The following is a 22,500-nucleotide window of genomic DNA, read 5'->3' on the forward strand; positions in this document are numbered from 1 at the left end:
CATTGAAATGAATAGACAGTCATCTCAGATGTGTGAATTGCATTTTGAAAAGGTAATACTTTTATGATGTTAAGTTGTGTCATTTTAAACAGGTGATTTTAGTTCAATGAACAAATGATCTTAGCTCTATGTGTATTGTATCCAAGCAATTGGAAAAAGTGTTGAGTTTTGTAAAATGTTGATTCATTTTGATCATCAGTTGTTAGTTTTGTGTCTAGAGTTTTGAAAAATGATATCAAGGTTCTGAAATTAGTGCCGAAGTGATTGTAAAAAACTGTAAAGTCGGACTGCAGTCTCCTTTTCACCTAATTTACTTAACCAACATCTCAATAGGTGGTCCAGGTCAGTCATGACATAGCACAAGTGAGGGGTGGCTTTTCCTCTTTTGTTCTCTATAGGCTGATGACATCACAACTTCCCATCAGAACAACTCCATCAGACCAACACCATCAGACCAACTCCATCAGACCAACTCCATCAGACCAACACCATCAGACCAAATCCATCAGACCAATTCCATCAGACCAACTCCATCAGACCAAATCCATCAGACCAACTGCATCAGACCAAATCCATCAGACCAAATCCATCAGACCAACTCCATCAGACCAACTCCATAAGACCAACTCCATCAGGCCAACTCCATCAGGCCAAATCCATCAGACCAACACCATCAGACCAACACCATCAGACCAAATCCATCAGACCAACATCATCAGACCAAATCAGACCAAACCAAATCCATCAGACCAAATCCATCAGACCAACCCATCAGACCAAATCCATCAGACCAAATCCATCAGACCAACACCATCAGACCAACACCATCAGACCAAATCCATCAGACCAACATCATCAGACCAAATCCATTAGACAAACTCCATCAGACCAAATCCATCAGACCAACTCCATCAGACCAACTCCATCAGACCAAATCCATCAGACCAACACCATCAGACCAACTCCATCAGAACAACACCATTAGACCAACTCCATCAGACCAACTCCATCAGACCAAATCCATCAGACCAACACTATCAGACCAAATCCATCAGACCAACACTATCAGACCAACTCCATCAGAACAACACCATTAGACCAACTCCATCAGACCAACTCCATCAGACCAAATCCATCAGACCATTCAGACCAACTCCATCAGACCAACTCCATCAGACCAATTAGACCAACTCCATCAGACCAACTCCATCAGACCAAATCCATCAGACCAACACTATCAGACCAAATCCATCAGACCAACACTATCAGACCAACTCCATCAGAACAACACCATTAGACCAACTCCATCAGACCAACTACATCAGACCAACTCCATCAGACCAACTACATCAGACCAAATCCATCAGACCAATACTATCAGACCAAGATATATGTGCAGTTGTATATCATCATGTATATCTCAGCCTCATTTTGCCATGAGGCTGAGAGAACATCAACTGATGTGTTCACATGCTATCTGGGGGGAGGGTCCTGACCTCAAGGGGGCCTTCAACCGCCTTGTTCATAGTGCTATCTTCTAGGGGGGACTTCCAGGGGGTCCACAACTGACATGTTCATATGTTATCAGGGCACGTGTCCTCCATGCCAGTTCGATAATCTCTCTCTCCCCCTCTCTCCCTCTCTCTCTCTCTATCTCACTATCTCTCTCTCTCTCTCTCTCTCTCTCTCTCTCTCTCTCTCTCTCTCTCTCTCTCTCTCTCTCTCTCTCTCTGTCCAGGTGAGGTATTTCATTCCTGGGTTCCTGGGCGTCTGTCTCTGTCCTCTGCTTCAGAACGCTGCGTCTCCCTGGGGGGACAATTAGCCACGGTGGGACAGCTCTACCTGGCCTGGAGGACAGGGCTGGACGTCTGTGCTCCAGGCTGGCTCTCTGACGGCAGTGTCCGCTACCCTATCACCCAGCCCAGGCAGGGCTGTGGAGGGGACCAGCCAGGGGTCCGGACCGTTGTACCCAACACCAATGGAACCACAACCAGCAGCGGATCAGCCAATGCTACGGACACCATACCACTCTATGACGCCTATTGCTACAGAGGTGAGAATGAAGTCCAGATCTGGATTCCAAGTGATCAAGGTGCAGCTATGATGACCGGACCATCTCTACTTAATCACCTTGTCAAATCAAATCAAATTGTATTTGTCACATGTGCAGAATACAACATGTGTAAACCTTACAGTGAAATGCTTACTTAAGAGCCCCTAACCAACAATGCAGAAATACAAAAATATGGATAAGAATAAGATATACAAGTAACAAGTAATTAAAGAGCAGCAGTAAAATTACAATAGTGAGACTATATACAGGGGGTACCTGTACAGAGTCAATGTGCGGGGGGCACCGGTTAGTTGAGGTAATGTGTACATGTAGGTAGAGTTCTTAAAGTGACTATGCATAGTTGATAACAACGGAGAGTAGCAGCAGTGTAAAAGGGGGTATTTGATTAGGTGTTCGGCAGGTAGCCTAGTGGTTAGAGCGTTGGGCTTGTAACTGAAAGGTTGCTAGATTGAATCCCAGAGCGGACAAGGTAAAAATCTGTCGTTCTGCCCCCGAACAAGGTAGTTAACCCACTGTTCCTAGGCTGTCATTGTAAATAAGAATTTGTTCTAAACTGGCTTCCCTAGTTACATAAAGGTAAAATTAAAAAAAATTATGGCTTGGAGGTAGAAGCTGTTTAGAAGCCTCTTGGACCTACACTTGGCACTCCGGTACCGCTTGCCGTGCGGTAGCAGAGAGAACATTCTATGACTAGGGTGGCTGGAGTCTTTGACAATTTTTAGTGCCTTCCTCTGACATGGTATAGAGGTCCTGGATGGCAGGAAGCTTGGCCCCAGTGATGTACTGGGCCGTTCGCACTACCCTCTGTAGTACCTTGAGATCGGAGGCCGAGCAGTTGCCGAACCAGACAGTGATGCAACCAGTCAGGATGCTCTCGATGTTGCAGCTGTAGAAACGTTTGAGGATCTGAGGACCCATGACAAATATTTTCAGTCTCCTGAGGGGGAATTGGTTTTGTCGTGCCCTCTTCACAACTGTCTTGGTGTGCTAGGACCATGTTAGTTTGTTGGTGATGTGGACACCAAGGAACTTGAAGCTCTCAACCTGCTCGAATGCAGCCCCGTCGAGGAGAATGGGGCCGTGCTCGGTCCTCTTTTTCCTGTAGTCCACAATCATCTCCTTTGTCTTGATCACGTTGAGGGAGAGGTTTTTGTCCTTGCACCACACGGCCAGGTCTCCGACCTTCTCTCCATAGGCTGTCTCGTCGTTGTCAGTGATCGGGCCTACCACTGTTGTGTCATCGGCAAACTTAATGATGGTGTTGGAGTCGTGCCTGGCTGTGCAGTCATGAGTGAAAAGGGAGCACAGGAGGGGACTGAGCACGCACCCCTGAGGGGCCCCTGTGTTGAGGATCAGCGTGGCAGATGTGTTGTTACCTACCCTTACCACCTGGGGGATGTCCGTCAGGAAGACTAGGATCCAGTTGCAGAGGGAGGTGTTTAGTCCCAGGGTCCTTAGCTTATTGATGAGCTTTGAGGGCACTATGGTGTTGAACGCTGAGCTATAGTCAATGAATAGCATTCTCACATAGGTGTTCCTTTTGTCCAGGTGGGAAAGGGCAGTGCGGCGTGCAATAGAGATTTCATCATCTGTGGATCTGTTGGGGCGATATGCAAATTGGAGTGGGTCTAGGATTTCTGGGATAATGGTGTTGATGTGAGCCATGACCAGCCTTTTTCAAAGCACTTCATGGCTGCAGATGTGAATGTAGTCATTTAGGCAGGTTACCTTAGTGTTCCTGGGCACAGGCACTATAGTGGTCTGCTTGAAACATGTTGGTTTAAAAACTTGAGCAGGAAGGGGTTGAAAATATCAAAGAAGATACTTGACAGTTGGTCAGTGCATGCTTGCAGTACACATCCTGGTAATCCGTCTGGCCCTGCGGCCTTGTGAATGTTGACCTGTTTAAAGGTCTTACTCACATCGGCTGCGGAGAGCGTGATCACACATTCTTCCAGAACAGCAGGTGGTCTCATGCATGTTTCAGTGTTATTTGCCTCAAAGCGAGCATAGAAGTAGTTTAGCTCATGTCATTCAAATTGATTTCTTGTGAGGTAACCATACACTTTTGCCCACCATGACATGCGTTTTCATGGACGTAACGATAGCAACATGGGTTTTGTTTTTGATGATGTTAAAGGCCCAGTGCAGTCAAAAAATGCTTTTCCTGTGTTTTATATGTATTTCCACACTTTTTGATTGGAATAATACTATGAAATTGTGTAAATTATGATAATGCACTTTTAGTTTAACAGCTGTTTTAGAAGACCTGAAATTTCTGCCTGTTTTGGTTGGATGGTTAATTAGTTAATGAATTAGCTCATAGACATTTGACTGCATTGTTATGAGCTAGCAACATAAGCATTTCACTGCACCGCTACACCACCTGCTAAACTGTGTACGTGACCAATAAACCCTCTTTCTTCTGATTTGAAGAAAGAGAGTTCCAAACCTTTCTGCCAATAACAGCTAGTTTTCAGTTTTCCACTCCCAACTTAGACCACACCTGGACAGTCCTAGAAAAATTCTTGCTGGAAAAATTGCCCTTTGCTAAGAAGCTATTTTTTGTTTCTTTTTGACCATTTTAATTGCAAAATATCACAATAAGTTACTTCATTATATCTCAGAAATGATTTGATATTTAGATACAAAATGGCTGCATTGGGCCTAATCTTTGTTTTTAGAAGGGTACTGCTGGATATACTTCTAGGAAGTGAAAGAGGGCTTTAGTGAGGGAAGGAGAAGAGAGATGATTCCTTATTAGACATGAATTCATTGCAAATACTGTCTGTACATTCTTGGTCATTGTTCATTCATAGGCTTTTCACATCTCCTGTGCATGCCTACTTTACAATTCCTTATGGTCTCATCGTATGTTTACTGGCATGTGATTTAACTTGGACATCTGTCCGCTTTCTCCTTGAGGTAAAGCATGTGTTTCCGTCATTTAGAATGAAGCTGGACTGAATGAATCATTCAGAATGAAGCTGCACTGAATTAATCATTCAGATTGAAGCTAAACTAAATGAATCATTCAGAATGAAGCTGCACTAAATGAATCATTCAGAATGACGCTACACTGAATGAATCATTCAGATTGAAGCTGAACTAAATGAATCATTCAGAATGAAGCTGCACTAAATGAATCATTCAGAATAAAGCTGCACTGAATGAATCATTCAGATTGAAACTACACTAAATGAATCATTCAGAATGAAGCTGCACTAAATGAATCATTCAGATTGAAACTGAACGAAATTAATCATTCAGATAGAAACTGCACAAAATGAATAATTCAGAATGAAGCTGCACTGAATTAGTCAGTCATTGACTCTCATTGTGCCTCACAGGGAACGTGAAGAATCCAGGACCCATCTCTAGGATCTACACGTCTTTGTGGAAGCCTTGGAGCCAGCTGACCGGCTCCAGCCACTCAGACAACCTGGGAACAGACAGTCCTGCCCTGGCTACTGAGACCACCAGCGGCACACCGACCACCGGTGGGTTTGGAAATTAATGGATAGATTCATGTTTTTTTTTTTTACATTGTTGAATGGAAACAAGGTTTTTTAATTATATTTTTCTATTCTATTCCGATTCTATCTTTAATATTCCTCTCTCTCCCGTAGTCACAGAGAGCCGTAACCTTTCACCATCTGATGACCTCACACCCTCAAACTGGACCGGATTGGTTGATCTGGAGGAAGAGGCCCACTCTTGTAAGAAACATTAATTGCAACTTAAATTACACCCTATTACTGTAACCATATAGATCACTACTTTTGACCAAAGTTACTGGTTGCTTTGGTTGATTATTTTTACTGTAATTCAGCATGTTTGTCTTCTCAGCCACAGAGTCCTCTGAGGGTTATGTCACCCTGCAGTTGAGCCCAGGAGAGAGCTCTCTAGCCTGGGGAGACCTGGGAGACATGGACCCTGACTCTGGAGCTTTCCTCAGACCTCCAGCCACACCCAGCCCCAGCCCCAGCCCAAGTACTACCACTCAGGAAGAACTATCACCCTCGACCCCAGCTGACAGAAAGGTTGGTCAGTTTTACAACATCCGTTTATTACAAGTACTGAATCATCAAGTACTTTGGCATATTGACACTTTTTTGGCCCTAGTATTGTTTACTGTACAGTACATTCATTGTATTGGTGTATGGTGGCCTCTGTCTAAAGGTGATGGCCAAGATAGTGAAGTCCATGTGGAAGCCGTGGAACTACCTGGCAGAAGGTACCCCAGGAACAGGCAGTCCAGAGGGGGAGAGAAAGGGAAGTGCAGCAGGGACTCTGACAGACAGTGTGGCTGTACCCACTGGCTCTCCTGCTCCAGGTTAGTGATTTTTTCTTTATTTTGGATGGGATAGTGAGATTTACAGCTAGAGAGTAATGTATCATCATTTAGGTTTTTCCAGAAGACCAAGGATCTGTGGCTGAGAAGACAAACATGCTGAATCTTTTATCCAAAGCAACTTACAGTCATGTGTGCATACATTTTACATATCCCATAGCCGCTGGGCCAGGGAATTGAACCCTCTATCCTGATGTTGTAAGAACCACACTCTACCAACTGAGCTACAGAGGACCACAGTGAATATAAGAGAGAAAGAGAGAGTGTGTTTGTGGGTGGGTGTGAACATTTGTCTGGTTCAAAAACTGTCTGGGTGGTAATTCAATAAGGACTGGCCTTTTCAGTAGTCTAGACTTCATTAATACAGATATGTTCTCTGGCCCCTTTCAACCCACAGGCATAAATGTTTAACAGAGAAGGGAACCTTAGACATTGTTTTTCTGCATTTTCTCTCTCTCGCTCTCAAATCAAAATCAAATCAAATGTATTTATATAGCCCTTCGTACATCAGCTGATATCTCAAAGTGCTGTACAGAAACCCAGCCTAAAATCCCAAACAGCAAGCAATGCAGGTTTAGAAGCACGGTGACTAGGAAAAACTCCCTAGAAAGGCCAAAACCTAGGAAGAAACCTAGAGAGGAACCAGGCTATGAGGAGTGGCCAGTCCTCCTCTGGCTGTGCCAGGTGGAGATTATAAAAGAACATGGCCAAGATGTTCAAATGTTCATAAATGACCATCATGGTCAAATAATAATAATCACAGTGGTAGTCGAGGGTGCAGCAACTCAGCACCTCAGGAGAAAACGTCAGTTGGCTTTTCATAGCCGATCATTAAGAGTACCTCTACCACCCCTGCTGTCTCTAGAGAGTTGAAAACAGCAGGTCTGGGACAGGTAGCACGTCCGGTGAACAGGTCAGGATTCCATAGTCGCAGGCAGAACAGTTGAAACTGGAGCAGCAGCACGGCCAGGTGGACTGGGGAAAGCAAGGAGTCATCATGCCAGGTAGTCCTGAGGTATGGTCCTAGGGCTGATGCCATTAAAAGGTAATTTACCACCTTCACAAGTGCAGTCTCAGTGCTATGATGGGGTCTAAAACCAGACTGAAGCATTTCATATACACTGTTTGTCTTCAGGAAGGCAGTGAGTTGCTGCAAAACCGCTTTTTTTTTGTTTTTTTGAGAGGAATGGAAGATTCGATATAGGCCGATAGTTTTTTATATTTTCTGGGTCAAGGTTTGGCTTTTTCAAGAGAGGCCTTATTACTGCTTCTTTTAGTGAGTTTGGTACAGCAATCTCTCTCTCTCTCTCCCTCTCTCTCTCTCTCTCTCTCTCTCTCTCTCTCTCTCTCTCTCTCTCTCTCTCTCAATTCAATTCAAGGGGCTTTATTGGCATTGTAAACATGTGTTAACATTGCCAATGCAAGTGAAATAGATAATAAACAATAAAATAAATGAACAGTAAACATTACACTCACAAACGTTCCAAAAGAATAAGACATTTGTCTACATACAGTGTTGTAACGATGTACAAATAAATTACAAAAGGGAAAATAAATAAACGTAAATATGGGTTGTATTTACAATGGTGTTTGTTCTTCACTGGTTGCCCTTTTCTTGTGGTAACAGATGACAAATCTTGCTGCTGTGATGGCACACTGTGGTATTTCACCCAATAGATATGGGAGTTTATCAAAATTGGATTTGTTTTCAAATTCTCTGTGGGTCTGTGTAATCTGAGGGAAATACAGTGCCTTGCAAAAGTATTCATCCAACCTTGGTGTTTTTGCTATTTCGGTGCATTACAACCTGTAATTTAAATCGATTTTTATTTGGATTTCATGTAACGGAATACACAAAATAGTCCAAATTGGTGAAGTGAAATGAAAAACATTACTTGCGTGCATACAGTGAGAGAAAAAAGTATTTGATCCCCTGCTGATTTTGCACGTTTGCCCACTGACAAAGAAATTATCAGTCTATAATTTTAATGGTCGGTTTATTTGAACAGTGAGAGACAGAATAACACGGAACCCAAACCGGCTGCGCACGTGTGCTATCGTGCGCTATCGTGCATACATTTATTTTGCCCCCCCCACGCTAAACGCGATCACGACAGTCAGGTTAAAATATCAAAACAAACTCTGAACCAATAACATTAATTTGGGGACAGGTCGAAAAGCATTAAACATGTATGGTAATTTAGCTAGTTAGCGTTAATTTGTCCTATTTAGCTAGCTTGCTGTTGCTAGCTAATTTGTCCTGGGATATAAACATTGAGTTGTTATTTTACCTGAAATGCACAAGGACCTCTACTCCGACAATTTATCCACACATAAAACGGCCAACTGAATCGTTTCCAGTCATCTCTCCTCCTTCCAGGCTTTTTCATTGTTTAATTTATATGGTGATCGCATCTAAACTTTCATTGTACTACCACGACTACCGGCAAAACAGTTCGTCTTTCAATCACCCACGTGGGTATAATCAATGAGGAGATGGCACGCGGGTACCTGCTTCTATAAACCAATGAGGAGATGGGAGAGGCAGGACTTGCAGCGTGATCTGCGTCAGAAGTAGGAATGAGTTCTATTTTAGCCCTTGGTAACGCAGACGCTCGTTGGCGCGTGCGAGCAGTGTGGGGGCAATAATAACATGGATTTCTACATGTATTTTGCCACGCTCGTGCACGCAACGTGACAGTATTGTCAGCATGTAACAACAAAAAAATCCAGAAAAACGTATGTCAAAAATGTTATAAATTGATTTGCATTTTAATGAGGAAAATAAGTATTTGAGCCCCTCTCAATCAAAAAGATTTTTGGCTCCCAGGTATCTTTTATACAGGTAACGAGCTGAGATTAGGAGCACACTCTTAAAGGGAGTGCTCCTAATCTCAGTTTGTTACCTGTATAAAAGACACCTGTCCACAGAAGCAACAAATCAATCAGATTCCAAACTCTCCACTATGGCCAAAACCAAAGAGCTCTCCAAGGATGTCAGGGACAAGATTGTAGACCTACACAAGGCTGGAATGGGCTACAAGACCATTGCCAAGCAGCTTGGTAGGAAGGTGACAACAGTTGGTGTGATTATTCGCAAATGGAAGAAACACAAAAGAACTGTCAATCTCCCTCGGCCGGGGGCTCCATGCAAGATCTCACCTCGTGGAGTTGCAATGATCATGAGAACGGTGAGGAATCAGACCAGAACTACACGGGAGGATCTTGACAATGATCTCAAGGCAGCTGGGACCATAGTCACCAAGAATACAATTGGTAACACACTACGCCGTGAAGGACTGAAATCCTGCAGCGCCCGCAATGTCCCCCTGCTCAATATACATGCCCGTCTGAAGTTTGCCAATGAACGTGCTTCTACACCTGCATTGTTTGCTGTTTGGGGTTCTAGGCTGGGTTTCTGTACAGCACTTTGAGATATCAGCTGATGTATGAAGGGCAAAATAAATACATTTGATTTGATATGATTTGAACATCTGAATGATTCAGAGGACAACTGGGTGAAAGTGTTGTGGTCAGATGAGACCAAAATGGAGCTCTTTGGCATCAACTCAACTCGCCGTGTTTGGAGGAGGAGGAATGCTGCCTATGACCCTAAGAACACCATCCCCACCGTCAAACATGGAGGTGGAAACAATATGCTTTAGGGGTGTTTTAATGCTAAGGGGACATTACAACTTCACAGCATCAATGGGAAGATGGACGGGGCCATGTACCATCAAATCTTGGGTGAGAACCTCCTTCCCTCAGCCAGGGCATTGAAAATGGGTCATGGATGGGTATTCCAGCATGATAATGACCCAAAACACACGACCAAGGCAACAAAGGAGTGGCTCACAAAGAAGCACATTAAGGTCCTCGAGTTGCCTAGACAGAAAATCTGTGGAGGGAGCTGATGATTCGAGTTGCCAAATGTTAGCCTCGAAACCTTAATGACTTGGAGAAGATCTGCAAAGAGGAGTGGGACAAAATCACTCCTGAGATGTGTGCAAATTTGGTGGCCAACTACAAGAAACGTCTGACCTCTGTGATTGCCAACAAGGGTTTTGCCACCAAGTACCAAAACATAGAAACAGAAAACATAGAAATAAAGAAACTAGAATGCTCACCCTAGTCACACCCTGGCCTAACCAAAATCGAGAATAATAGCCTCTCTATGGCCAGGGCATGACACATGGTGGTGGCAGCACCATGCTGTGGGGATATTTTTCATCGGCAGGGACTGGGAAACTGGTCAGAATTGAAGGAATGATTTAGCGATGGCGCTAAATACAGGGAAATTCTTACAGAGATTTGAGACTGGGACGGAGGTTCTCCTTCCAGCAGGACAATGACCCTAAGCATACTGCTAAAGCAACAGTCGAATGGTTCAAGGGGAAACATTTTGGAATGGCCTAGTCAAAGCCCATAACTCAATCCAATTGAAAATCTGTGATTCAGATTGCTGTACACCAGCAGAACCCATCCAACTTGGAAGGATCTGGAGCAGTTTTGCCTTGAAGAATGGGTAAAAATCCAAGAGACTTGCAGCTGTAATTGCTGCAAAAAAAGGAAAAAAGATAGAAAAAGAAGGTGCCTCTGCAAAGTATTGACTTGGGGGGGGGCGTGAATAGTTTGGCACGCTCAAGTTTTTTTTTTTTTGTCTTATTTCTTGTTTGTTTCACAAAATATTATGCATCTTCAAAGTGGTAGGCATGTTGTGTAAATAAAATGATACAACCCCCCCAAAAACAATTTAAATTCCAGGTTGTAGGGCAAAAAATTAGGAAAAATGCCAAGGGGGGCGAATACTTTCACAAGCCACTGTATGTGTCTATGGTCATATATTTGGCAGGAGGTTGGGAAGTGCAGCTCAGTTTCCACCTCATTTTGTGGGCAGTGTGCACAGAGCCTGTCTGCTCTTGAGAGCCAGGTCTGCCTATGGTGGCCTTTCTCAATAGCATGCTATGCTCACTGAGTCTTTCAAAGTCAAAGCAAAATTCTGCATGCAGAGTCTCATTTTGGTGTTTGTCTAATGTTGTGAAATGGTTGGTGAGCGGACCCCAGACCTTACAACCAGAAAGGGCAGATCCTAATTGGTATGTTACATTTTGTGTTCCTTTTGATGCCATAGAATTCCCTTCTTGCCTTGTCTCTCAGGTTTATAGAGCAACTGTGTCTAGATGGAATTTGAATTTGTTGTCCTGGCAACTGGACCATTTTTGGAACACCATTATTTTTTGTCTTACTGAGATTTACTGTCAATACCGAAGTCTGGCAGAGTCTGTGCTGAATATCTAGGTGCTGCTGTGGGCCCTCCTTGTTTGGGGACAGAGGCACCAGATCATCAGCAAATAGTAGACATTTGACTTCAGATTCTAGTAGGGTGAGGCTGGGTGTTGCAGACTGTTTTCGTGCCCTTGCCAATTCGTTGATATATATGTTGAAGAGGGTGGGGCTAAATCTGCATCCCTGTCTCACCTCATGGCCTTGTGGATAGAAAGGTGTGTGTTTTTTGCTAATTTTAACCACACACTTGTTGTTTGTGTATTTTGTAATGTTGTATGTTTTTCCCCTAACACAACTTTCCATCAATTTTTATAGCAGACCCTCATGCCAAATTGAGTCAAAAGCTTTTTTGAAATCAACAAAGCATGAGAAGACTGCCTTTATTTTGGTTTGTTTGTTTGTCAATTAGGGTGTGCAGGGTGAATACGTGGTCTGTCTTACGGTAATTTGGTAAAAAGCCAATTTGATATTTGCTCAGTTACATTGTTTTCGCTGAGGAAATGTATGAGTCTGCTGTTAATGATAATGCAGAGGATTTACCCAAGGTTGATGTTGACTTATATCTCAAAGTAGTTATTGGGGTCAAATTTGTCCCCAATTTTGTGGATTGGGTTGATCAGTCCTTGGTTCCAAATATTGGGGAAGATGCCAGAGTGAGTTAAATGGGTTGGATTCTATGGATTCTTCCATTACATTGAGCTGATTTCTGACGTGCTGTTCCTTCTTTTTCCGTAGTGTATTTCTGTAATGTTTTCGTGATTCACCATACTGAAGGCGTAGGCTCAGGTTTTCTGGGTCTCCATGTTTTTGGTTGGATAGGTTTCTCAATTTCTGTCTTAGGTTTTTGCATTCTTCATCAAACCATTTGTCATTGTTGTTAAATTTCTTAGGTTGTCTGCTTGACATTTTTTTATTTGATAGGGACACTGATATACTGTTTAGATTTTCATCTGCCAAGTTTACACCTTCACTATTACAGTAAAACCTTTTGTCCAGGAAGTTGTCTAAAAGGGATTGAATTTGTTGTTGCCTCATTGTTTTATGGTAGGTTTCTGCACTGCTTTCCTTCCATCTATAGTATTTGTTGATATTATTCAGTTCCTTTGGCTTTGATGCCTCATGATTGAGGATTGCTCTGTTCAAGTAGACTGGGATTTTGCTGTGATCTGTTAGGGATGTCAGTGGGCTGACTGTGAACTCTCTGAGAGACTCTGGGTTGAGGTCAGTGATAAGTAGTCTACAGTACTACTGCCAAGAGATGAGTTATAGGTGTGCCTACCGTAGGAGTCCCCTCTAAATCTACCATTGTCTATATACATGCCCAGCGTGTGACAGAGCTGCAGGAGTTGTGACCCTTTTTTGTTTGTTTTGTTGTCATAGTTGTGTCACCTTGAGGGGTATATGGCGGAGGGATTGGTGTCACCTCAAGGTAGGTGTTTGTCCCCCTGTGTGCTGAGGGTGTCAGGCTCTTGTCCAGTTCTAGCATTAGGTCGCCACAGACTAGTACATGTCCTTAGGCCTGTAAATGGTTGATTTCTTCATTAAAGTATGGGGATTCTAGTGGAGGGATATAGGAGGACATTTTTCTCTGTTCGAAATGTTCCTTTGGTGGATCCATCTCCTCTATACAATGTTTCTTGAGGATGACAATGTCTGTATTTCTAATTTCTTTGGTGAAGTCCAGGTTCCTACTTTTTAGGCCAAAAGCAGATGACCTCAGGCCTGGGATATTCCAGGATGAGATAGTGAAGGCTTTGTGTTCCATAAAGTGTCCAAAGTTGTTAGTCGTGTGGTTTTGCCTCAGACCAGTAAGTGTGAGCAGAGCCTGCTGAGCTTCTGGTACATGCCATTGACTTGGGCTATTGCAAGAATGGGGGGTTCAAATCAAATCTAATCAAATTTGATTTGTTACATACACATGGTTAGCAGATGTTAATGCGAGTGTAGCGAAATGCTTGTGCTTCCAGTTCCAACAATGCAGTAATAACCACGAGTAATCTAACCTAACAATTCCACAACTACTACCTTATACACACAAGTGTAAAGGGATAAAGAATATGTACATAAAGATATATGAATGAGTGGTGGTACAGAGCGGCATAGGCAAGATGCAGTAGATGGTATTGAGTACAGTATATACATATGAGATGAGTAATGTAGGGTTTGTAAACATTATATTATGTGGCATTGTTTAAAGTGGCTAGTGATACATTTTTTACTTCAATTTCCATTATTAAAGTGGCTGGAGTTGAGTCAGTGTGTTGGCAGCAGCCACTCAATGTTAGCGGTGGCTGTTTAACAGTCTGATGGCCTTGAGATAGAAGCTGTTTTTCAGGGTTGGGCCTGTTTGCCTGCTCACAGCCTGGGCGTATGTGTGTATTTCATGTTGCGGCATTCTTTCTTTCTTTCCTTCTCTCTCCCTCTTTCCATATCCCACTGCCTCCTCTAACCTCTTCCCTCTCTTCCCTCTTCAGGTTTATCCTCATGGGGTGGTGGGTGGTGGGATGGCTCAGGACTGGGGGACCTAGATGATACACCACCCACTGGTGAGCCGTCATCCTCCACTGGTGAGCCGTCATCCTCCACTGGTGAGCCGTCGTCCTCCGCTGATGAGCCGTCGTCCTCCGCTGATGAGCCGTCGTCCTCCGCTGGTGAGCCGTCGTCCTCCGCTGATGAGCCGTCGTCCTCCGCTGGTGAGCCGTCATCCTCCGCTGGTGAGGCTCCGTCCTCCGCCGGTGAGCCATCGTCCTCCGCCGGTGAGCCGTCGTCCTCCGCTGGTGAGCCGTCATCCTCCGCTGGTGAGCCATCGTCCTCCGCTGGTGAACCGTCGTCCTCCGCTGATGAGCCGTCATACTCCGCTGGTGAGCCGTCGTCCACCCCTGGTGAGCCGTCGTCCTCCCCTGGTGAGCCGTCCTCCTCCCCTGGTGAGCCGTCGTCCTCCCCTGGTGAGCCGTCGTCCTCCCCTGGTGAGCCGTCCTCCTCCCCTGGTGAGCCGTCGTCCTCCCCTGGTGAGCCGTCGTCCTCCGCTGGTGAGCCGTCTTCCTCCCCTGGTGAGCCGTCGTCCTCCGCTGTTGTGCCGTCGTCCTCCCCTGGTGTGCCGTCGTCCTCCCCTGGTGTGCCGTCGTCCTCCCCTGGTGTGCCGTCATCCTCCGCTGTTGTGCCGTCGTCCTCCGCTGTTGAGCCGTCGTCCTCCACTGGTGAGCCGTCGTCCTCCCCTGGTGAGCCATCAACCTCCCCAGCCCTGCTCACCTCTACCCCGGCCACAGAGAACCAGTCCTCTGCCTCCACCTCCACCACTGGAGGTTGGGAGGCTATCCCAGACTCATGGGTCCAAGTGACCCCATCAACAGGAGTGACCTCACCCCAGCCGGGTTATAGGAGAATGGAAGAGGTTACCACTAGTACCACTAGAGCAGATAGCATAGCCACCACTGTGAGCGGGAGAGCAATGGTGAAAGAGGAGGAAGGGAGTGCCCTGGGGGCATCTGACGAGGCCAGAGGGGAGATCCAGTTTACCGGTATCCCCGTTGGAACAACCAAACCCAAACTCAGGGTCCCTCCATCCAACAACAGAACCATGAGGAAGAACCAGTCACGAGCCAGTGGCAGCACAACTCAACCCGCAGTCAGCAACTCCACAGCTGGGTCAGACAGCAGAGACTCTTCCCCTCCATCCAGACCAGGTGCTGGAGCTCCAGCCCCTCCACCCTCAGCCTCAGTCAGCCAGGGCAGCTCCAGGGTGGCATCTCCGTCCATATCCTGGGTCCCCACGGAGAGAGCTGGAGAGTGGGGTGGCGAGGGGCCGGAGAGAGAGCCCCTGGAGGTGCCCTCCGAACCACCAGTGGAGGAGGAGACAGCCTTGTCTCACTCACTCGGCTCTGGGTTGCCTAGCAACATGGACGAGGAAGGTGGCAGAGGTGCCGGATTCAACCAAAGCAACGGAACTCTGGACTCCGCTGGTAAGTCCTGTCTGTCTGTCAGTTAATAAATAAATCAAACAAATTTAATGTAATTTTTAATCCAAAGATTTGCACACAAAGCTGAACAAAACACTAGCATCATATTCTTAGTTTCTCTCCATCAGGGCCTCAGTCACGGTGATCTCTGTATAATCCCCACGGTTGTTTCCTCAGTGCTGTTATTCAATGTGTTTTTCAATTCTGTGATTATAGCGTGTTGCCTTCCGATCTACAGAACTCCTCATTCCAGACCCATTCTGTATGTACTCCCACTAGGGAATAGGAAGGTGGTCATGCTTCCGTAGATAGTCTTCTGATAAAGCACCTGATTCAGTCTCTCTCCAGAGCTGTTTCTCACCTGATAGTGAATGGGGCTTGTAGCTGGTGCACCATATTTCCTGCTTCCTGTTAGGCATTCCTGCTGCATCACACATTCCCGTGGTGATTTATTTTGCTCTCTTGGAAACAGTTGATGTTGTCAACATGTTGTAGATATGTTGTATATTCATCAGAGGCTGAGATGTGATGCATATATGTAGAACCAAAGATTGTGGCTAACAACAGTAAATCGTTTTGACAGAGATGTCAGAGTAAAGCTTATCATTGATAGCACATGTTATGTGGTGTTGGTCATTGAGATGATAGCCTCTGGAGAGAAAGCGAGCAGTGTGCCATTTTACCGTCCTGTATTAGCTCCTTGTCTCCATCCCTCACATTAGCAGCCCTGGTACACAAACAGAAACAATGCATAGAGGAGCTCATGGAAGACTGGGTCTCACTAATAGGAGAGTGGGGGTCTCTCTCTCTCTCTCTCTCTCTCTGTCTCTGTCTCTCTCTCTCTCTCTCTCTCTCTCTCTCTCTCTCTCTCTCTCTGTCTCTCTCTCTCTCTCTCTCTCTCTCTCTCTCTCTCTCTCTCTCTCTCTCTCTCTCTGTCTCTCTATCTCTCTCTCTGTCTCTCTCTCTCTCTCTCTCTCTCTCTCTCTCTCTCTCTCTCTCTCTCTCTCTCTCTCTCTCTCTCTCTCTCAATTCCATTCAAGGGGCTTTATAGGCATGGGAAACATATGTTTACATTGCCAACGCAAGTGAAATGAATAAACAAAAGTGAACAGTAAATATTACACTCACAAGTTCCAAAATAACAGAGACATGTCCAATGTCCTATCATGTCTATAGACAGTGTTGTGACGATATGCAAATAGTTAAAGTAAAAAGGGGGAAAAAATAAACATAAATATGGGTTGTATTTACAATGGTGTTTGTTCTTCACTGGTTGACCTTTAATTGTGGCAACTCGTCACAAATCTTGCACACGGTGGTTGCACGCTGTGGTATTTTACCCAATAGATATGGGAGATCATCCAAATTGGATTTGTTTTATAATTCTTTGTGGGTCTGTGTAATCTGAGAGAAATATGTGTCTCTAATATGGTCATACATTTGTCAGGAGGTTAGGAAGTGCAGCTCAGTTTCCACCTCATTTTGTGGGCAGTGGACACATAGCCTGTCTTCTCTCAAGAGCCAGGTCTGCCTATGGCGGCCTCTATCAATAGCAAGGCTGTGCTCACAGAGTCTGTACATAGTCAAGGATTTTCTTGATTTGGGGTCAGTTACAGTAGTCAGGTATTCTGCCACTGTGTACTCTCTGTTTAGGGCCAGATAGCATTCCAATTTGCTCAGTCTTTTTTGTTTTTGATTCTTTCCAGTGTGTTAAATAGTTATATTTTTGCTTTCTCATAAGTTGGTTGGGTCTAAATGTGTTTCTATACTGGGGCTCTGTAGGGTCTGTTTGTGTTTGTGAACAGAGCTCCAGAACCAACCAGCCATCTCTCTTTCTCTCTCTCTCTCTCTTGCTTTCTCTTTCTCTCTTATTCTCTCGCTGTCTCACTTTCTTCTCTCTTTCTCCCTCACTCTCTCTCTCCCTCCCTACCCTCTCTCTCTCTCTCTCTCTTTCTCTCACTCTCTCTCTCCCTCCATCTCTCTCTCTCACTCTGTTCTGTCAAAGTTGAGTGGTGGCCAGTGTTTGTGTTTTTCTTGACTGGATCAGAGTGGACGTCATCAGGCTGTGTAATCAATGAGGGGCTTCAGGGTCTCTCTCTCTCTTTTAAATAAATTGCAACAATCGTCGTTGGTGGAAGAAGGAGAGGACCAAGGTGCAGCGTGGTACATGTTCACAATCTTTTAATTACACTGAACACGAGAACAAAAATAACAAAACGGAACAAACGAAACAGTCCTGTCTGGTACAGAGACAGAAAACAACTACCCACAACTCAAGGGTGAAAACAGGCTGCCTAAGTATGGTTCTCAATCAGAGACAATGATTGACAGCTGCCTCTGATTGGGAACCATACCATGCCAAACACATAGAAATACAAACATAGAACAAAACATAGAATGCCCACCCCAACTCACGACCCTGACCAACCTAAAATAGAGACATAAAAAAAGGAACTAAGGTCAGGACGTGACATAAATGCTTTATTGGCATGAATGGATGGTTGCCAAAGCAATGTATATGAAGTATTACATACATTAACAATATGTTTGAGCAACAATAATAAAATATATCAAGAAAATAAAATAAAAACAGCAACAATTAATCAATTATGGGTGTATGACATTGTGGGAGTTATTGTCTCTAATATTATGACAGACCAGGACATAACCTGCAGCAAGATCTACTGTCTCTGTAATATTATGACAGACCAGGACATAATCTGTAGTAAGATCTACTGTCTCTGTAATATTATGACAGACCAGGACATAACCTGTAGTAAGATCTACTGTCTCTGTAATATTATGACAGACCAGGACATAACCTGTAGTAAGATCTACTGTCTCTCTAATATTATGACAGACCAGGACATAATCTGCAGCAAGATCTACTGTCTCTCTAATATTATGACAGACCAGGACATAATCTGCAGCAAGATCTACTGTCTCTGTAATATTATGACAGACCAGGACATAACCTGTAGTAAGATCTACTGTCTCTCTAATATTATGACAGACCAGGACATAATCTGCAGCAAGATCTACTGTCTCTCTAATATTATGACAGACCAGGACATAATCTGCAGCAAGATCTACTGTCTCTGTAATATTATGACAGACCAGGACATAACCTGCAGCAAGATCTACTATCTCGCTAATATTATGACAGACCAGGACATAATCTGCAGCAAGATCTACTGTCTCTCTAATATTATGACAGACCAGGACATAATCTGCAGCAAGATCTACTGTCTCTCTAATATTATGACAGACCAGGACATAACCTGTAGTAAGATCTACTGTCTCTCTAATATTATGACAGACCAGGACATAATCTGCAGCAAGATCTACTGTCTCTCTAATATTATGACAGACCAGGACATAACCTGCAGCAAGATCTACTGTCTCTCTAATATTATGACAGACCAGGACATAATCTGCAGCAAGATCTACTGTCTCTCTAATATTATGACAGACCAGGACATAATCTGCAGCAAGATCTACTGTCTCTGTAATATTATGACAGACCAGGACATAACCTGTAGTAAGATCTACTGTCTCTCTAATATTATGACAGACCAGGACATAACCTGTAGTAAGATCTACTGTCTCTCTAATATTATGACAGACCAGGACATAACCTGTAGTAAGATCTACTGTCTCTCTAATATTATGACAGACCAGGACATAACCTGTAGTAAGATCTACTGTCTCTCTAATATTATGACAGACCAGGACATAACCTGTAGTAAGATCTACTATCTCGCTAATATTATGACAGACCAGGACATAATCTGCAGCAAGATCTACTGTCTCTGTAATATTATGACAGACCAGGACATAACCTGTAGTAAGATCTACTGTCTCTGTAATATTATGACAGACCAGGACATAACCTGTAGTAAGATCTACTGTCTCTCTAATATTATGACAGACCAGGACATAACCTGTAGTAAGATCTACTATCTCGCTAATATTATGACAGACCAGGACATAACCTGTAGTAAGATCTACTGTCTCTCTAATATTATGACAGACCAGGACATAACCTGTAGTAAGATCTACTGTCTCTCTAATATTATGACAGACCAGGACATAACCTGTAGCAAGATCTACTGTCTCTATGTTTTTTCCCCTAACAAAATGCATATTATCTCCTCAAAAGTCAGTACAAAAAATCCTGCAATTCTTTCTTTGAATTTCAAGAGATAAATACATGACCTCTGACTGTCATATCTGGAGCAGTGGAGTAGGAAGTGCTGCTCCTTCTGTACTTCACCCGACCCACAGTGCTAAAACAGCCTTTCTTCTCTGACCTTCCATGTTTTTCTATGGTGTCTTGTCTCTATCGCCAGGCTATGGTCACTGAGTCTGTACATTGTTAATGTCTTCCTTTGTATTAATTATTTGCTCCTAAGAAGGTGTTATGCTAATTTGATACAGTATCTCTTTAGAATTTGGTAACATTGAAGTTTGTGATTAAATGGAATTTAGTTTTGCCAATAATTAGAGTATGTATTTTGGCTAGAGATTTCTATTTGGTTGAATTTTGTTATTTGTGGTCTATTGGTTGAATCTAACTGGTGCTTTTGGTCAAATTGCTATAAGGTCTCTCTCTAGGTAACGGTGTTTGTGTTTGCATATCTCTCTCTCTCCTTCTCTATCTCTCTCTCTCTCCTACAACCTGTTCCGCTCTGTCTCTTATCCGCTCTCTCTCCCTCTCTCTCACCTCTTCCTCTCTCTTTCTCTCATGCTCCCTTCTCTCTCTCCCTCTCTCACCTCTTCCTTTCTCTCTTTCTCTCACGCTCCCTGTCTCTCTACCTCTCCCTCTCTCTCTCACAAACCCTATCACATCCTCTTTTTTATATCTCTCACAACCTCACACATATTCTCTTTCTCTCTTCTTCTCAACCTCTTCCCCTCTCTCTCACTCAACCTTTCACCTCCTCCCTTTCTATCTCTCTATAACGACACAGGATGAGACCCAGATGCAGACACAGGAGGCAGATGGTTATAGTCTCAGAGATTTATTATATACATGGGGTAGGCAAATGGCAGGTCCAGGACAGGCGGAGATCAGTAATAATAATAAGAGTCAGGCAGGCGTAGAACAGCCGGCAGACTCAGGGTCAGGGCAAGCAAAAACAGGTCGGAACTGGGAAGACTAGAACACAAACTAGAAAGAAGGAAAAACATGGAAAAACACACTGGGACGACTTGACGAGACAAGACAAACTGGCAACAGACAGACAGAAAATGCAGGTATAAGTACACAGGGGATACTGGGGAAATATGAGACACCTGATGGGGGTGGAGACAAGCACAAGACAGGTGAAACAGATCAGGGCGTGACACTCTTTCTCTCTCGCTCACTCTCTTTGTCATGCTCTCACCCTCCCTCTATCCGTTGTTCTCCATTTCTCCACCCCTCTCCTTCTCTTATTGTAGTTTACACTATTAATTTACAGCATAATGTTTCAAAAGGCAGAATGAGCAGGAGTTGCATAAACAGCTGTTCTTGGTCTGTTGGTGTGTTGGTGTGTTGGTGTGTTGGTGTGTTGCTCTGATGGTGTGTTGCTCTGTTGCTCTGTTGATGTGATGGTCTGACGGTGTGTTGGTCTGTTGCTCTGTTGGTGTGATGGTGTGTTGGTGTGATGGTGTGTTGGTGTGTTGGTGTGATGGTCTGATGGTGTGATGGTGTGATGGTCTGTTGCTCTGATGGTGTGATGGTCTGATGGTGTGTTGGTCTGATAGTGTGTTGGTGTGATGGTCTGTTGGTCTGATGGTGTGATGGTGTGTTGCTCTGTTGCTCTGTTGATGTGATGGTCTGACGGTGTGTTGGTCTGTTGCTCTGTTGGTGTGATGGTGTGTTGGTGTGATGGTGTGTTGGTGTGATGGTGTGTTGGTGTGATGGTCTGATGGTGTGATGGTCTGTTGGTCTGATGGTGTGATGGTGTGATGATCTGATGGTCTGTTGGTGTGATGGTCTGATGGTGTGTTGGTCTGATGGTGTGTTGGTGTGATGGTCTGTTGGTCTGTTGCTCTGATGGTGTTTTGCTTTGTTGGTGTGTTGGTCTGTTGCTCTGTTGGTGTGATGGTGTGTTGGTGTGATGGTGTGATGGTGTGTTGGTGTGATGGTGTGATGGTCTGTTGCTCTGATGGTGTGATGGTCTGATGGTGTGTTGGTCTGATAGTGTGTTGGTGTGATGGTCTGTTGGTGTGATGGTGTATTGGTGTGTTGGTCTGATGGTGTGTTGGTCTGATGGTGTGTTGGTGTGTTGCTCTGTTGGTCTGATGGTGTGATTGTGTATTGGTCTGATGGTGTGTTGGTGTGATGGTCTGTTGATCTGTTGGTCTGATCGTGTGATTGTGTATTGGTCTGATGGTGTGTTGTTGTGATGGTCTGTTGGATTGTTGGTCTGGCGTGATGGTGCATAGGTTCAGGTGCAGGGTGAAGGGAGCCTGTCAGCTCATTCACTGGCCACACACACACACACACACACACACACTTTATTGGTACTCTGGCTATCATAAAGGCTCCCAAAAGTGCGGGTCAATTGCTATGAAAGACAGAAAGACATTTATAAACCAAAGCATAACACAGGAGCCGGACAGAGAAGAAAGCAATGACTTTGTTAATAGGCCACAAATACAGTATAATATCAGAGATTTTAATTTAGCCAATGAATATGTCATACTGTGGTGGTGTGTTTTGTTCTACTGCTGTTACATGATGATTATTGTGAGGATGTCAGACAGTCAGAGATGTCTGCAGTGTGGAAGACAGAATGAGCCTGCGGGATAATCATAGCCTGGGAATGGATTTTTATCCT

The 22,500-nt window shown here is 44.2% G+C and overlaps 1 protein-coding gene across 2 annotated transcripts in view; it reads left to right on the forward strand.

Moving 5' to 3' along the window:
• Window positions 1-22,500, forward strand: part of LOC112236664 (neurocan core protein) — a 131,201-nt gene that overhangs the window by 62,096 nt on the left and 46,605 nt on the right. For both annotated transcript variants that reach the window (XM_042329000.1, XM_042328999.1), the window contains exons 8-13: window positions 1,739-2,053; window positions 5,425-5,574; window positions 5,704-5,793; window positions 5,924-6,117; window positions 6,257-6,410; window positions 14,189-15,673. In XM_042329000.1, coding sequence (XP_042184934.1) covers window positions 1,739-2,053; window positions 5,425-5,574; window positions 5,704-5,793; window positions 5,924-6,117; window positions 6,257-6,410; window positions 14,189-15,673 — 2,388 coding nt within the window. The remainder of the gene's footprint in view (window positions 1-1,738; window positions 2,054-5,424; window positions 5,575-5,703; window positions 5,794-5,923; window positions 6,118-6,256; window positions 6,411-14,188; window positions 15,674-22,500) is intronic.

This window comes from Oncorhynchus tshawytscha, linkage group LG10 (genome assembly GCF_018296145.1).
Source record: "Oncorhynchus tshawytscha isolate Ot180627B linkage group LG10, Otsh_v2.0, whole genome shotgun sequence".
Classification (NCBI taxonomy): domain Eukaryota; kingdom Metazoa; phylum Chordata; class Actinopteri; order Salmoniformes; family Salmonidae; genus Oncorhynchus; species Oncorhynchus tshawytscha.